At 50.7% G+C, this 17,718-nt stretch overlaps 1 protein-coding gene across 3 annotated transcripts; it reads left to right on the top strand.

Annotated features, from left to right (window-relative positions):
- The first annotated feature begins 585 nt into the window (after positions 1 to 585).
- Ube2i (ubiquitin conjugating enzyme E2 I) lies at positions 586 to 15,975 on the top strand. 3 transcript variants are annotated; one of them, XM_021637247.2, is made up of 7 exons: positions 586 to 738; positions 5,743 to 5,819; positions 5,957 to 6,040; positions 7,006 to 7,078; positions 11,199 to 11,308; positions 11,427 to 11,506; positions 13,916 to 15,975. In XM_021637247.2, exons 2-7 carry the CDS (start codon positions 5,754 to 5,756, stop codon positions 13,977 to 13,979), a joined length of 477 nt encoding a protein of 158 aa, XP_021492922.1. In that variant the 5' UTR covers positions 586 to 738; positions 5,743 to 5,753; the 3' UTR covers positions 13,980 to 15,975. The 3 variants fall into 3 exon arrangements, with proteins under 3 accessions (XP_021492922.1, XP_021492920.1, XP_021492923.1); XM_021637245.2 differs by having other exon boundaries at positions 589 to 745; XM_021637248.2 differs by lacking the exon at positions 586 to 738 and adding an exon at positions 1,442 to 1,592.
- The last annotated feature ends 1,743 nt before the right edge of the window (positions 15,976 to 17,718 follow it).

Genomic DNA, 17,718 nt, shown 5'->3' on the forward strand with positions numbered 1-17,718 from the left:
TGATGGTACAATCCACAGGCCAGGGCCGTTTTCCCGTCAACGTGTGGGCCCAGGGGCCACCAGTTTTGTAAGCTGCTGCGCAAGCTGAGACAGATCCAAAACAGATGCTTTCTGTTGGGGCAACAGACCTGCGGGGGCCACTAACACTACAGCTGGGTGGCGGGGGGTTAATGTCTATGCAGACTGTGTCTACAACTCAGCCCCAGTGAGAGTGAGTAAGGCCCCTCAGGATCTGGCGCTCATCATGACCTCACCCTTCCTCCAAAACAGTACAGCTAAGAACGGGAGGAATTCACAGGGTGGGCTCCAGGGAACGCTGGGAAGTTATGGACAGGGGACATGAAACCGTGGTCCACGTTCTGGGGCACCCAACAGCCTCAGGAGGCAAGAAAGGGAGAGGACGAAGGCGGGAGAGAGTAGTGGGTCGATGGATAAAGCCACCGACAGATGAACAAACGAAGACTGGTCGCTCCAGGAGTCCCCAGCAGCCCCGGACCAACGATCCCAGGAAGCCCTTGTCGCTGGAACTGGCCCCGGAAGGCCTGAAGCACGTGCCAAAAAGTGGAGCAGGCTCCAGGATGGCCACCAGGGGGCCAGCTGATGGTTCTAAGTACCCGTCCCGTCGGTGAGGAGGCTTCCGGGCACGGAGCTGGGTTGCTGAGGGCTGGCTGAGGAAACTGGACCAGGCCACAGCGCGACAAGAACGAGTCCAGCAGGACCAGCAGGACCCGCGCAGGGGTATCAGGTGGAACTGAGGTGTAGGGTGCGGGGCAGAGACGGGGACTGGGAGTGGGGAAGGTCTCGGATGCCGCCCCTCCCCCACGGTTCAGGCCCGTTCCCCTCCCCCACCTAGGGCCAACTCGTAAGTTAGGGAGCATCCACATTTCTGTTCCCGTCGGTTTTGCCTGCGTTTGGCCCTTTGTATGAGGCCAGTTCATTGGGTAGGTTCGAGGTACACCCCGCCCAAGTCTCCGAGTTGGCCAATTGCAGAACGTTTCACAGTGCGCTTTGCTCCGGGGATCGTCAGCGTCCTGCGACGATTCGTAGGATGCTTAGGCCTCGGTGATCTTTGCTCCCGGGACCCGGGCCTTGAGCCCAAGGATACCTGCTGGTCCTTTTCCCGGGCATGTGCCCTCTGAGCATCCGGATTACCCTTGGGAATCTCGGCTTCGTTTTCTTCACGAGCCTCTCAGGTTTGTCCTCGAGTGGACGCACTTCTCCCGAAGAGGAGTTTGCAGACGCTCCCTGGAAGCCGGGACGCGGCTCCTTTAAGAGTGCAGCCGTTTAGGTCGCTGCCTGCTTGGACAGTCGCCCTTGGCCCGGGCTCTCCAGGCGGCCGCGGGCAACGGGAGCGCGGCAGCCGAAGGCGGGCAGTGGGCAGCTTGTGGTTGCGTCGACGGCGTGGGGCACGGGACCGGGAGCGACGGTCCGCGGAGCAGGCGGGCGGCGGGCAGCCCAGCTCAGGCCCCGCCCCGCCCCGCCCGCTGGGGTCCTGCGCTCCGGGCTGCGCGCGGCGGGCGCGGAGGGAAGTCCCGAGACAAAGGAGCGCCGCCGCCTCTGCCGCCGCGACGGTCCGGGCCGCGGTCGCCCAGGTGAGCCGCCACCGGCCCGCGCGAGCACTTGGATCCTCGCTCCGCGTTGCCGCCGTTCCCAGTAGGCTTCCGGGAGGCGCGGAGCTGGGCCGCCGCGGTCTCCGCTCCCTCGCGGCCTCCTCCCGCCTCCGAGCCTCGGCCCTCGGGGCCCTGGGGCCCAGCCGCGGTGCCCCGGACGAGTGCAGGGTTGGGAACACGGCTCACTGCCCCCCACCTCTGTTGTGCTAAGTTCCGCCGACCCCATAACAGACGATCTGCGCTCCTCCGTAGCACCCAGACAGGTTCTGGGCGGTGCTGGGCCTCATAGTTGGGTGAGCGGGAGTGCAGGAAGGCCGTGGGCACTGGGCCGTGCCGCGGCCTGTAAGCACCCGGAGTCACAGCAGAAGGCTGGCTTTACTCCGCTTGTCGACACGCTGGGCTTGTCCTTTGGGGCTTTGTAGGTGTCTTGTGCAGATTCTCTGCCCCACTGTCCTTTATTCTTAAGGAACTGTTGTTTTAATAGGTGAGTTACCTGCCTGCATAACAGAAAACAGGTATCGCAGGGGAATTTGTTCTGATTCCAAAGGTATTTAGGCTGTGAGTGATTGCATACCTGCCCTCCTCCTGCTGTCTCTGCCACTGGAAACTTATACTAGTGTCTTTCGTGAAGGGTCCTTAGGGCCTACAGTGTGCATTCGGGTGGAAGAGGCCGCTTAGCCTTTACCGAGCCAGCCTTAGTATTAGTACTTGGTATTCATGAGTAGGTAGAGGTGGGCGGAAATAGGCAATCTTGCATAGTCTCTCTGACCGGTAAGTAGCTCTGAAGTACGTGTCGCCAGACAAATACAGCACACAGCAGGAACCCTGAGTTGGTAAGAATATCTAGCCCTTCTTTTCTCTGGTGGGGGGGAGGGGCGGTGTTTTGTTGTGGTTTGGTTTGTTTTGTCTTTGCATCACAAAACTTTCCTGCTGGTGAGGTGGTTGTTAACTTGGGAGGGCAAGTTGTAGTTAAGTGGCTTTTGGAGAGCTGGTGGGAGCAGCAGCCCTGTCTCAAGGACTAGGTTTCCGTGTAGATCGTTGTCAGTGTGTAGGGTTCCTTTCCTTGACCATGGGGCAGAAGGCCTTGAGCTCCTGTAAGGAGCCTCCTTCACGTCCCCTGTCCCTGATTTTGAGACGGTAGCTCTTGTTGCTGTGACTAGCCTTGAACTCTCGGTGGTCCCCCTTGATACTGAGTGTACAGACACAACCCACAACTTGCAGCTCCTTGGTTGTTTTTACCCTTGGGATAACCACAGTCGGATGCTTGGGCAGAGGTCTTTAGGTAGGCAGCTTTCTCCTGAGGTCAGTTATGACTGTCCCAACAGCTTTGTCCAGCACAATATTTCAGACACCCTTTCCCCAGAGCACTGACCAGGAGTCCAGAGACCTGCTTGGAAATCCTACTCAGACTTTTTTGGGATCTTCCGACATCTGATTGGCTGAGTGGGGATAGCAGCTTCTTTACAGCCTACCCTCAGTTTGAGGAGCAAGAATGCTTTCCCTTAAGCCTGAAGGTGCAGTTAGACCTGTCCATTGAAAAGCACTAGTTGAAAAGTGGGATACATTGGAAGTGAAGCCCTGGGCTTCAGTGCCCTGCAGCAGCCATTGACATCCTCAGATCTGCCCCCGTGCCCTTCTAACCAAACACCTTAGAGATAGACCTTCCCTGCCGTGTTTCCCATGCCAGTGTCAGCCAGGTTTAAAAGTAGCACGGTCATCTTCTCTCTAGTAAGCCCAGAAAGCTTTTTCCCGCCTCCTAGAAGAGCGCCAGCTGGATCCTCCGTTTCCTGAGAGGTACTGTTCAGGCAGGTCTTGGGTGCAGCACCTTAGTGATGTGCTTGCTTTGGACAGGCTCTACTCTGGTGGGGAAGGACAGTTGGGTTTGGGCTTGATATGTTTTGGACTTGAGGTCAGATGAGAGAATTATTTAATTTGTACACTTTGTGCTGAAGACTGGAGTCTTTGGTGCTTAGAGGCTGGTCGTCAGGGATTGCCCTGGTAGCCTGTTCCCTTTTTTTTTTTTTTTTTTTTTTTAAATTTTTAAATTTTAATTTTCTGTGCATTGGTGTTTTATCTGTATGTTTGTGTGAGGGTGTCAGGTCTCCTGGGACTGGAGTTATGGACAATTGTAAGCTGCCATGTGGGTGATGGGAATTGAACCCAGGTTCTCTGGAAGAACAGCTAGTGCTCTTAACTGCCGAGCCATCTCTTCAGTCCCAGCTTGTGTTTCTGAAAGAGTTTCTTTATCTTAATTGTACAGGATATTAAAAATTCCAATACTGGGTGTTTATTTTATAGTTAACTCACCCAAGTTCCTGAAACCTGGCCTCCTAAGTGATGCTGCCACCTTTGATGGCAGTCCAGCCCTTTCTACTTGTCTACTTAGTAAAGTCATCAAAAGGGCCAGGTTTGGCAGCGGGTGCCTTTAATGCCAGACTTGCAGGCATGATTGTTAAGGCCAGCCCGGTCTGCCTAGCATGTTTCTGGCCAGCTGCGGCCACATATGAGCCTCTGTCTCCAAAAATAAAGAAAAGAAAAAAAGGAAAAAGCTGTTGGTCAAGGAGCTAGATGTGGTGGGTCGTGCCTGTAATCCCAGTACCAGGAGCTAGCCAGGAGGATTGATGTGGGTTTCAGGCTAACTTGGCCCATGGTGTGAGACTCTTGTCTCAAAAACAAGCCACCGAGGACCTCAATGTGGATCTCAAAGATTGCTTTGACCTAGTGGTTATGTCCGTTCAGGTGATGCCAGAGAACAATTATGCTTGCATATGGAGATGCATATCTGATCAGAAGCAGCCCACCTGTAGCACAGGGATCATGGACTCTGGGCAGCTGTGTGTGAGTGCTCTAGAGGACCTGGCTGGGTCAAGAATGCACCATGATTTCTGATCAGTCATGGCTTTGCAGGTAAAATGGGCAGCCTGAGCTAAGTATAAGTAGCGGGAACTCTAGGGAGGTCTGGTTGAGGCCTGTCAGAACAGTGGCAGGAGTCTATTCTATAAGAGTCTTGCTCTGGTCTGGAGGTAAGTGAAGGTTCTGTTTCAGAGTGAAAATTTTGAGTTGAAAACAGACTGGGCTAGTGCTAGTGCTTCTGGGAGATTTTTGCCCACATGAGAATAATGGAAACCTTAAGTTGGTCAGATGTGGAACCTTTGTCCTCTGAGAAGCAGCTCAGTGTGAACACCTCAGAAAGATACCCATTGCCCTCCTAGATTCTTGCTCAAGGGAGTCACCCCTTGTGATCAACTCATCCCTAGGCCCCAGTGCTCTACAGGTTTGGGAGTCTTGAGTGCTGCTTCATGTGATTTAAAAACAAACAAAAAAAAAAAAAGACCAGCACCTAAGTAGGTGTGGCCAGGTTGAAGTCATAACCAGAGTGAATGCAGGCTATGGGCCTAGATGGAGGTGCTTCTTCAACCAAGATGGGCCCTGGCAAATGCTGCTTACCTGGCCTGCGGCTTGACCTCTTCCATCCCCCAGGGTCATAGGGCAGATCTCTGGACTGAGCTGACAAGCCTGCGGGCCACTATAGTATAGCAGGAAGCAGAGAGATTAGTCTAGACTGGCCTCTTGGGGTAGTCTGCCTATGGAAGTTTACCCTGATCTGCCCTGTGGTGTTGATTTTTCTCACTAGGACATCCATAATAGTGATTGTCTTCCTGTTAGGCCTGATTTTAAGCTGGGGTCTCAGGGCAGTGCCTTGTCCCTTAGCCCTCCTCCCACTCCCAAGGGTTTTGTGGTGCCACATCCTAGCTGCAGGTGAGCATTTGCAGTGCCTGCTAGGCCCTGCCTATAGTGAGAGTTAGACTGGAGTGGGTGCCAAGTCTTTCCAGAAGATGGTCAGTGCTTGCCAGGGAGTTGGCAGCCTTTGTGCAGGCTCTCCTCACTGCACCTCCCAGCAGTTGGGTTTGTAAACCACAAGAGGGATAGTAGTGGTGCCCCACCTGCCTACCTGGAGGTGATCTGAGAGGTCTGTTGAGGGATGTAATGCCAGCACTTGCTCCAAGGGCAGCTTGCCCAGCTGGACTCCAGCCTCATTTACCTGCTTCTTGGAAACAGCCCTCTCTGGCTGGGGTGAGGATGGGGAGACATGTGTGCTTTACTAACCCTCCCTCTGTGCTGTCTGTTCCAGGGACTTTGAATATGTCGGGGATTGCCCTCAGCCGACTTGCGCAGGAAAGGAAAGCTTGGAGGAAGGACCACCCTTTTGTAAGGAGCATTCTTTTTCTGTGCCACAAGGAGGGGCTCTCTGTTGGGTTGTGTTCCCTGCTGCTCAGCCTGTGGCCACTGGGTGAGATCCAGGCTTGTTCTCTGAGCTGGTTTGTTTTGTGACTGTTCTTTCTCAGGGCTTTGTGGCTGTCCCAACAAAGAACCCTGATGGCACGATGAACCTGATGAATTGGGAGTGCGCTATCCCTGGAAAGAAGGGGGTAAGGGCTGCCATTGGCTTTGCACCTACTAACTGGTTTTAATGAGATTTGAGGGAGTAAAGCTACTAGAAGGCACTTGAGTTCAGGTAGCTATGACCTCTGGCCATAGATAGCCTACCAGATCACAGCCTTCACCAGGACAAGGAGTGGGCTGTAGTGGTAGGGAGGCTTGGACCCTGGCAAATCATTGGATCAGTGAACAGCCTTGGGGTGAGAGCAGGTGAAGGTTGCTATAACGTGGTGAGCCCCAATGGCAAGGTGCCCCTGGAGAGCACAGGCTATTCTTGCTGCACATTGACCTCAGTGCTGCCAGTTGTCTGTCCTTCCCAGCACATGTAAAGCATGTGAGAAGGAGGGTCTCCTATGGCTTCAGGTCTTGTCCAAACTAGGGTCTCCAGGTTCAACTTAGTGTCTGAGCAGAAATGCAGTTTGGGTTCATCTGAAGACAGCTCTATTGCAGAGTGTGGAGTGGATCCCTGACGTGTGCAAAGGGTATTCTTGTCTCTCAATACATGATGGGGCAGTTGCACCATAGTGTTTCCATGACGTGGAGTAGGGTTGGGAAGATGGTCGGGTTGAGTAGTGCCCTATCCCTACCTTGGTAGTATCCTTGGTAGTATCCCTACCTTGGTAGCTTGAATAATACAGGTACAAGCTATTGGTCCCAGCTGTGTTTGCTGAGCTTGTTAGTGTTGTCAGACACCCAAGAACTATGGGTCCTGAGCCCTCCAGCATCTGGAAAGCTCCCCTCCTTGTGTTCAAGCCAGCGTCTTCCTCCATTTTTTCTGATGAGGGCTCTTGTCTAGCTCCCCAGAGGCACAGTGGGAGTCTTCTTCAGTCCTAGGGGGACAGTAGTAGTGTGGGGCAGTTAGAGAACAGGCCCAGAGGACGCAGGTTTGGGGAAGCGTCTCCTGGGCTTACTTGGCAAGTAAGCCACACACCTAACCATAGTTCCCTTCCCACAGACTCCATGGGAAGGAGGCTTGTTCAAGCTACGGATGCTTTTCAAAGATGACTATCCGTCCTCACCACCAAAATGTAAGTTCTGCAGAAAGCCTGCAGTCCATTTCCCACGGCCTGTCTTCAGGAGCCATGTATGTGGATGTTCTGCCCAGCAAGCAGGTGGCAGTCCTGGGATAGACTGGTGGCTTAGCTTGGATCGCAAGTCCAGGGTAGAGGCACTTGTAATTAGTGTGGTCTCTAATCCCAGCCAGTCAAGAAGTGCCACACGCGGCATAGGGAGAGTTGTGAGTCAGGCTTTTGAGCCCACAGGTGCTACTGAGGAATAGGAGCTCCTCTCAGGTTAGCTGTAGTGGTTGGCCTGTATTAGTCCCTGAGCTCAATTCAGAACACTAAATGACAGAGAAGACATTTCACTTATTCTAGTCGGCTGGGTTCTGTTTGTTCCCATTCATGCTCAGCATCCCAGTGAGAGGCTGTGTGTGCAGCCTGAGTGATGTGCCTTCAGGCCTATGGGTCAGAAGAGAAGAATGGACTGTAATCTCAGTGCAGCTCAGCAGAACTTACTTGCCATCACGTCCCTCTACCCAGGGAAGACCAGGTCTGAGCTTTTACAGCTGGTTTGTAGATAGAGATGTTGCCCATTGCAGTGACCCCGCCAGGAGTACTTACCCGTAGCTTATTGGAAACCACTGGGTGGCGTCTTACTTGTTTGTGGTCACCTTGTCTGAGTTCTTTTTGCTATACTGTTATTAGGACTTTCTTTTAATTAAGGAGTAGGTATCTAAAATTGAGACCGATACGGTTGCTTGTTGCTTTCATGTGGTGCTGGAATCCTAAGCAAATATAATGAGGCAAGAAGTCTCAAAACCAGCAAGGAAAACCAAGATGCAGCCCCTTATGAGGGGAAAAGTGAACATGAAGAAATGGATTGTAGCATGTGGAAATTTGAAAACTAAGACTCACAGTAGCACCAAATACACTGGAAGAGAAGTCTTATACGCTTGAAACCATGGGCATTTCTGAGAAGCCCAGGATAGCCTCAGCAGTTATGTGGGAAGATGGCTGTTCTACTAGCTGGTGTGCACGTGGCACAGTGTCCCAGTCAGTCAAGCAGGCACTAAAGTGTATGTGGAGGTGCAAAGGGCAGGGCTGTCAGTTCCTTGGAGTTCCAGGGCCCTGGAGACCCAGTGTAAAGAGAGTGCCCAGAACCGTTGGCTGGGTAGAACATTGTCACCAACCAGTTACCAAGACAGGGTTAGATGTTATGGGATTGGTGCTAAGACAGACAAGCAGACCCTGAAGCAGAGTGGACAGTCCAACAAAGGCCATACTCAACCACAGCTGGATATGGGTTGAAACTCCTAGGGGTTGCTAGTGAGTCTGAGGGCACTCTCCTTTGCCACAGGCCGGAGGTTCAACTTAGCCAAGTGAATGGACAGGGCAGCTTTGGAGTGGACTCTGCTCCTGGGGTGGAGGGTATTCTTCACCACGGAAGTACAATAGGTGCTGGCCACAGGAATTGGCTATCTGACAGTCTTAGAAGACACCAGCTAGTAAGAAAGACGCAGTGGAGCAGAGTACACCTCACCATTTCTCAGGCTCTTCTAGGTTACCAAAAAGGAGGTAGGCAGGTAACCGTGAAATAGAGTAAACCCTTCATTAAAAAAAAAAAAAAAAAAGAATGCTGGCAGAGAGCAGTGGCACGCATCTATGATGATCTATGATGCTCAGGGAGGTAGAGGCAGGCAGATGTCCGAGTTTGAGGACAAACAGGGCTACACAGAGAAACCCTGTCCCAAAACCAAAGCAAAAAAGGCTGATGCTGCCAAGACTTGGACGCTGGGAGCTCATGGGCACTTGTGAGTATGAAGGCTATTTCTCTGGAAGATCTTTGCTGTCACCACTAAAGTTGACCTGCCACTATTCTGTAGAACTAGCCAGTAAAAAAGCCTGCACACATTCACAAAGGCAAGGCAGGTGTGCCGTGGAAGCCTCATGGTGAGAACCAGAAGGCAGAGATGGTGCAGGTGTGTATTATTAGCAGCATGAGAAATAATGGAGAGAAAAAAGAAAGCAGGATGTAGCATATAAATCACCAGACAGCAAAATGGTGGTCTCCTCAGTGTTTGGTCCATGTGGCTCAGGGCAGTGCCATTGATGAGTAAAGCTAAAAGCAGAGTGGGCTAGCAGGGACCTGCTGAGATTCACATGCAGGTTATCATTGGTAGAAGAAAAACATGGTTGACAAGTAAGAGTAAACTTGTGTTTGCTGAAATTAAAAGAGCAAAAAGATAAGCCCAGAATTGGGAAAGATGCTTGCTGAAGACTTATGTTGAGAACACACTGCACTTCTCTGATCAGTAAGAGACACGAGGTTAGCTGAGCTTTAAAGCAGCTGCCAGAAACTGAAGTGTTAGCTCTGGTTTAGAAAACTAGCTGCTCTTCTAGAGACCAAGGTTGGGGTCTAGCATCCCATGGCATATGTCCTAAGGGATTTGACACCCTCTTTTGGTTTCCATGGACTTTGCACACACTGCTCCACAAACATGTGCAGACAAAATACACATGTATATAAAAACAAAGAAAAAATTTATTTGAAGGGAGTGAGACAGGGTTTCTTTGGAACTCACTCTGCAGACCAAACCACCCTCAAACTTAAAGATATCTGCCTGCCTCTGCCTACCAGGTGCTGATATCAGAGGTGTGTGCCATCACCCCTTGGTGGTTTTCTTGTTTTTTGGTTTGTTTGTTTTTTATAATTTAAGGAGGCTGCCAGAAGTGCCTCTGTGGAGGTGGGAACTTGGATCCTGGAGGCCTGGCCCGATTATGAGACAGTTGAGCTGGAGAACCTGTGGGTTAGTTGGGACATGAAACCCCAAGACCCTCTCTATGTGTATATTGGTGTTCTTGTGGCTCAGGTCATATCTCACAGCTTTGCTTGGAGTGGCATGCAGTAACCACAGCTACTCTGTCTGGACAGAGACTGTGCAGAACACTTAGGGAGTTTTCTGTGAGCTTTTGACATTAATGTTGGTGTTCATTCTTGTCTCATCTTTCTTCATAGGAGTCCTGGGACTTGAACCCAGATCTTTTGGAAGCACAGTTAGTGTTCTTAGCCTCTGAGCAATCACCCATCACCCCCCCCCCCCTTTTTTTTTTTAAACAAGATTTCACTAAGATGCCTATGCTGGCCTTCAACTCACTTCCTGCCTAGCCTATGGGGTAGCTGGCATAGGTGTGTGCCACCACTGCTGCCCAGTCCATTTGTTTGCAGTATTAAGAACTTGGTCCAGAGCCCTATGTACACCAGGGAAGTACACAGCCACAGAGCTGCATCTCCAGCCCCCTTCAGATCCTGAACAGCCAGGCTGCCTTTAGACTTGTACTTTTACAGAAAGAAGTTTGCCTAGGTCAAAGTGAGGCATGCCCTAAAGTATCAGCTGTGGAACAGTACCTGAGTGCGACTGACCATGATAGATTTTTCTGCTATTGTAAAGAAATGTGTGGCTGGAGAGATAGTTCAGAGGTTAAGAGCACTGGCTGCTCTTCCAGAGGTCCTGAGTTCAATTTCCAGCAACCACATGGTGGCTCACAATCATTGAGATCTGGTGCCCTCTTCTGGCATGCAGGTGTAAATGCATACACAGTATTATATACATAATAAATAAATTTTAAAAAAAATTTTTTAAGCTGGGCATGGTGCCGTATGCTGTAATCCTAGCACTCAGAGAAGCAGAGGCAGGTGGGATTGCTGTGAGTTCAAGGCCAGCATGGTCTACAGAGTGAGTCCAGGACAGCCAAAGTTACACAGAGAAACTCTGTCTCAAAAAACCAAAAAGGAAAAAAAAGAAAAAAGAAATGTGTGCTTGAAGCTATGTTGGAAGTGGTCCAAACACTGAGAAAGTCTTATACTGGCCTGTTCCCTCTAACTTTAAAACTTAGTCGCCTCTTACTTTGGGCATGGTAGAAGGTCATAGGCCCAACTGGCCATAGTCTCCTTTGGCTGCTCCTGGTTCCTCAAGGCAGAGTTGTCTCCTGAATCACGGCTTAGCTCCTCAGGAGGGAAAGGTGTGTTCTCATCTTTCTGGCTCCTCTGCGATTGAGTTTGTGAGTTTGTTTCTTTTAAAGGTGCCCTGGTGTTAGGAAAGAGCAGCATCTGCCTCCAAAAGTATTCCTTTCTTTCCCTGTCCTCCAGGTAAATTTGAGCCACCACTGTTTCATCCAAACGTGTATCCTTCTGGCACAGTGTGCCTGTCTATCCTGGAGGAAGACAAGGACTGGAGGCCAGCTATCACGATCAAACAGGTACGGAGTAGCAGCTAGCCATGCTACCATGGGTTTATGGTGTCCACAGTAGCCACGACCACTTTTCAGATCTCCAAGCCCCATCAGTGTTAGCTGATTGTTTTTGTTTCTCCTGCAGATCTTATTAGGAATACAAGAACTTCTAAATGAACCAAATATTCAAGACCCAGCTCAAGCAGAGGCCTACACAATTTACTGGTTAGTAGCAACTGCTGGCTAACCCTCCTTTCTTGGAAGTACAGACTGGCCAGCTGTCAAAAAGGAACTCTAGGGTATGGTAGCTGGGAGGGAGGCCCTGAGGAAGAGCCACAAACTCCCAGTGGGTGGCAGCACCCCACACAGGTGACTACGGGATGTGGTCAGAGAGCCATCAAGGAAACTATATGTCTGACCTATCAGCAACAGACTCTGAATAAGGAGCTTACCCTGAGCAAGAAAAAAGAAACAGAGTGTGATGTACAGTAAGATGGCAGGTATAGAACAGCTGATGTGGGAGCGGGTGGACACTTTGTAGTGAGGGTGTCTGAAAAGCTGTGGCCTGATGCGTCATAATACAGCCTTGCTAGTACAGTGCTCTGGCTCTTTTTGCATCTACTGGGGGAGGATGATATCACATGGTCTGTTAGAATTTGAATGACAGTTGAACCAGTGCTGTAGGCAGCAAGGAAAAAACTCAAAATAGAGGTTCTATGGTGTCCTGAACACTAATACACACTCTTCGAGGGAAGTCACACACAATTCTCTACCTCTGAATTAGAGTGACACCAGAACAAGAACTGATAAATCAGATTTATTGTTATGTGTGCTTCATCCTTACTGTGTGTGAGGATTCTGCTGAGCCAGGCAAGGACTGAAGTTAGTCTGGCTGGAACTCCTAAGATTAGTTTCATTGCAAGGACTTTGACTCCACTGTTCTCCCTGTGTCTCCACACCAACCTTCTGCTCACCCAGTGGGAGTGAACAAAGGTCCTCTGAGCTGTGTCCAAGGCGCTTCTGTGCCTGTTTCCCCTGAGGAGTTTGTCACCTGGGTCTGCTCTTCCCAAGAATTAGGCATGAGAGGAAGGGGTGGGTATGTACTGTGTCTTCAGGGAGGGAGACAAGAAAGTTGGGTGCATGCCCAGCTTTGGTGCTTGTGTGCTGCCCTCTCTAGTGGCCACGGCAGGCCTGTCTAGAGTCTGTCCCTGGAGCCTTGCGGATGTAGCTCATTCCCATTGGATCATTGCCTGCTGTGCTCCTGTTGACCACCTCTACTCCGGGCTCCTCTAGACCCGACCCATATATAAGGTGATGTGGCAGGTTCCACCAGTGTTGCTGCTGTTGTGCTGGCTGCTGTTGCCAGCCTGCGTGCCTCCTGGCAGAGCTGTCTGCACAGGGAGTGTGCAGCTCGTGAAGCAAGTATGTGTTCCTGCCAGAGCCCTGGAACCTCTTAACTGCTGGTGCATAGCAGTGCGCTCTGGCTTAAATGCAGCTCTCTTCACAGTTGGCCTGAGAGTTTGGTTCACACCTAGCTACTAACATGGGCTCTGTGCCTGCCAGCACTTGCTGTAGTTCTTACGGTGGGGTTTCTCTCCTGCAGCATCCAGATCTTTCACTGGCTTGCTTCCTGTGCTTATTTTCACTATATATAGAGAGAAGCTTCATGTCCCTTCTTCCTGAGTGGCTGGTGCCTTGCTGTCATGTCCTTGCTTAGTGAATAGCAGTACTCCTGGGTGAGAACTAGGCTGCTTTTCCATGGTAATATCAGCCCCTCCTGGGACTAGCATATGCTTTTAAGTATTATGTCCTTCCAGTTTTCTCGTACTAGGCCTTTCTGGAGTGACCTTGGCACAAGAACCTGTCATTTATACCTTGACCACTCTGTAAACCCTGAAGCTGACAGCTGGGTCTTAGGCTTGCTCTAGGGACAGTTGGTGAGTTTCACTGAATCTTGCAGTTCATACTATGCCAGGGCTGTTCAGTGAGACCCCCAAAGACGGCTACTAAGGAGCTCAGCCTGTGAATGTCTTGTTCCCATGGTCCTCAAGGTCACGTTGTTCCCTTACATCCATTTTCTGTTCACATACATAGTGTAAGCCAGCCCAGGTCTAAAGTCTCAACAGTGGGTTCATGGCTTCATACCGAAAACCCACAGGTGCTCTTACCTATTGTCAGAACTGAGCAAAACCTGGTTCCAGTGGGCTGTTTCCAGTTGATAGATAGCACTGTCTCAACAGCTGATTACAGCTCGGCTTGCTGAGCTTGCTACGTGGAGGTGCGCACTTGTGTTCCCAGCTGTATTGGCAAACTGGATCGGGAAGATCACTAGCCAAGATGTCCAGGCTGTGATATATGCATTCACTGTTGAGCTCTTTCCTAGTAGTGGAGCCAGGAGACTGCACTCTCACTTCAGCAACAAACAAGATCCTAACTCCCAGCAAAGGGCTGGACACAGAACAGGTGGTGACAATGCCATTCTCTCTTCTCTGTGGTAGTCTGTGTTCTGTCCCTGAGAGGTTGGCATGGACACAGAACCTCTCAGTGGAGGTTGCTGCCCCTGCCCCTTGAGCAGACATCTCAGCAGGCCATGTCACTGCCCTATCTAACTCTTTTCTCTCTTGACCTCCTCAGCCAAAACAGAGTGGAATATGAGAAAAGGGTTCGAGCACAAGCGAAGAAGTTTGCCCCCTCATAAGCAGCGGCCCTGTGGCTCCATGACGAGGAAGGGACTGGCTTGGCAAGAACTTGTTTACAACCTTTTGCAGATCTAAGTCGCTCCGTACAGTTACTAGTCGCCTGGGAGGGTTGAGTGGGCGCCATTTTCCATTTCCGTCACTGGCATATACAGTCTCGATTCGCTGAATTGCCCCAGTTTTTCATACAGGGTCTCTTCCTTCAGTCTTTTGTATTTTTGATTGTTATGTAAAACTTGCTTTTATTTTAATATTGATGTCAGTATTTCAACTGCTGTAAAATGATAAACTTTTGTACTTGGTAAGCCCCTAGGAGCTAGTTTCTTCGCGCTCGGATGCAGGCATGCTTCCCACTGTTCAGAGCTCTGGCCTCCAGCTGACTGTGTGACAGAACCACACTGTCCCTCCCTCCCACCCTCGTCTTCTCAGAAACCTGGGCTGTTGCTTATGAGCCTCAGATCCAAAGTTGGCCAGCATCTCCATTCTGCACCACTTCCTTTGTGTTTATATGGCGTTTTGTCTGTGTTGCTGTTTAGAGTAAATAAACTGTTTATATAAAGGTTTTTGTTGCATTATCATCATTAAAATGTGAGGAGCTGCCTCAGTATGTCTGGGCCTCCTCACATGGCTGCAGACCTTACCAGGTACCAAGGCTGAGCCCAAGGAACAGCACCTAGGAGTTTTCACGGCTTCTGCTAGGGATGTGCCCAGACCCCATGCAGCTCCATCTTCATCTGGTTCTTTGTAAATAGAACTGTGTACAGAGGTGTGTTCTGTTCTCCCCACCTGGGTCTTTGGGCCGTAAGGTACCAGGCACCGTGAGACTGTTGAAGTCGGAATCTGAATCCAGCCTTCTTAAACCCAGCAGGGTGAAAAACTGGCTGATCCAGACCAAGGCTGAGGCAGAGTGAGGGCCAAGGACACAGTGGCCTGCATTGATCTCCCTGTCTGCTAGCTGTACTGTGGGCCTCACTGAGCCCTGATAGCTGGCTTCAGGCCTTTTGATGTCCTACCCTTGCACCCTGGAGGAGGCAACCCTGCCACTGGCCCTGGCACACAGCAGGTCCTTCCTCTAGAGCACCTGAGCACACAGCTCCTGCACCTCCTGGCCTGCATTCAACCCTACCCTCCGGCCCAGGGGACCAGCCTGGGTGTGGCCTCGGCACAGGATGACCTCAGGTACCACTGTCCACATGCTCTGCTTCCTGGAGCTGGTCTGGGGTAAAGCTGCTATCTGCAGTGGCCTCTAGCCCACGCCTGGGCCAGGCTGGATCTGTGATCTTGTGGCTTACAGAGCACAGGGAGGTGCCGTGGACATAGCCATTGATCACAGTCTCCATATGACTTGTTCCTGAGAGCCCCTGGAAGACCCTTGACATGGGAGCCAATCACCAGTGGCTCAAGTTCAGGGACCAAGCAAGGGAGGGCTGGGCCCACGCCCAGGTCTACAGCCAGGAGTCTTCATTCTGAAATTGGAGGGACTTGTGTTCCCACAGCTGGTGGCACCAGGATGGACAGGGCTGCCAGTGCCTTGTAGGTATGTTTAGCCTCCAGAACAGTCCGGAGCTGAGTTTGGATGGATACTTGCAGTTGGTGGCACAGGGCCTGACCTGGGGAGTTCAGGCTGGTGTGTGTGTGTGTAGCCTGCTCTCAGAATGTCTTATTTTGTAACAACTGACTACATTTAGTAATAGGTACACATGTATATGGTTAATATATGGAAATTCAATATATTTTATAGTTAAAGTATTCTAAAGTAACTGATGTTTCTAGCAAACTGTAGTGACTCCAGCTATGAAATGTTCCTTTTGTACCACAGTCCTTGGATTACCAGAGATGTGAATCTTGTAACATGAGAACATGGTCTGTGACCATCCTGTGTTAAGATGGTGGGGAAGAGGGTATCCCAGCATGAGGCCTCATTGGTAAGGAATTGTGGGCAACAGATTAACCACTGTATCAACAAATCCTCTAATTAAAACATTTCCACAAACTGCAGCCCTCAGGTTGTGTCCTTTGCCTCCTTTCTTGCCTCCTCTCTCCCAGTCCCCGTGGGGTTCTCCAATACCCATTATCCATCTGCAGCCGTTATCACACCCTTAGTGTCCATATCTTGTTAGTATCCCCCAAGCCTGATAAAGTATGGTCTTCTTGGGAACCTGGTCCCTGGGTAGGGGGAGTTTTACTAACAGGCATCAAAGTGAGTGCTCCTTGTTAGGGGAGGGTCTGATAAAGGTGGGGTCTGTTCCTGGAGAGATGGCTCAGTGATCTGAGCAGAGAAATGGGAGTTTGGTTCCCAGCATCCATGTCAGGCCATTCTAGAACTGCCTGTGACTCAAGCTCCAAAGGATCCAGTCAGTGGCCCTCTCTTGATTTTCACAGGCACTCACACTGACAGATAGACACACACAGTTTTTTGTTTTGTTTTGTTTTTTTCATCTTTAAAATACAATTCTAAAAATAAGTCTTTGATAGGGCTCCAGGAATGCTAGTGTTAAGAACTGACCATGTCATCAGGTCATTTCATGTGGGTGCAAAAAACTGATTCCCAAGCAGCTCCCTGGGGCCTGGGCCTGTGCTTTGTCCATGAACACATGATAGCCTTTGTCTTAGGGTTTCTGTTGCTTCGATGAAACACCATGACCAAAAAGCAGGTTGGGGAGGAAAGGGTTTATTTGGTTTACACTTCCCTATCACTGTTCATCAAAGGAATTCAAGCAGGGCAGGCCTGGAGGCAGGATTTGATGCAGAGCCTGTGGAGGAGGGCTGTGTGCTGACTCGCTCCCTGTGGCCGCCTCAGCCTGCTTTCTTATAGAACCCAGGACTTGGGTAGCTCCAGTCGCATTGGGCTGGGCCCTTACCTACCGATCACTGAATATGAAAATGCCCTATATGGTTGCCTGCAGCCCAGTTTTACTGAGGCATTTTCTTAATTGAGGTTCCCTCTCTTCAATTGACTTTAGCTTATGTTAGGTTGACATAAAAGTATTCAGCACAGCCTTGCTGCAACAATGATGGTTTGGAGCTTTTTGGAACATCTGGCCTTCTAGGACCATCTCTCCACAGACCATGGAGGAAACAACCCAATGGCACCTGATCTCCTATACCATTTGAGGTTGTACTGATTTGAACCAATTTTGGCAGGGAGGACTCAAGAAATGTTGGGCTTGGGTACCTGTCCCACCTGACCCTGACACTGAGTTGGGGATGGTGCCATTCAGTAGCTCCTGAGACTGTTCCAAGCCTCCAGATACTGTCAGTGCCTCTGAGGAGACATTGGGCCTGGTGGGAGTCTTTACTTGGGGCCATCATGTATCCCTGATCTGGCCTGGAGGCCACACCTGAACTCTTGGAGGAGAAAGGAGGCAAATGACACAAAAATGTAGGAGAAATAGGTCTGGGCTTGTCCATCCAGACCCCTGCCTGCCCAGGCCCGAGCATCTAGGTCCTCATCCCAGGACACCCTCTTAAAAAAACGTTCTCACCCCTCCAGGGGCTCCTATCTCTGGAAGGGGCTGGACCCAGAGCTGAGAAGAGGAAGAGGGTGCCTCCAAGCCCGGTTCTTCTGCAGAGAGTGACAGGCACATACAAACCAGTTGTACAGGGCATGTTCAGCTGTCTCGAGTGTGTGTCCTTTGTCTCCACTCGGGCTGTTGACCATAGCAATGGCCGTGATGGAAAATGGACCCTAGCGTACTACCCCTCACTGATGATAAGGACGGGTGCCAAAAGCTTGTGTTC

The sequence above is a fragment of the Meriones unguiculatus genome, chromosome 11 (genome assembly GCF_030254825.1).
Source record: "Meriones unguiculatus strain TT.TT164.6M chromosome 11, Bangor_MerUng_6.1, whole genome shotgun sequence".
Taxonomy (NCBI): Eukaryota; Metazoa; Chordata; class Mammalia; order Rodentia; family Muridae; genus Meriones; species Meriones unguiculatus.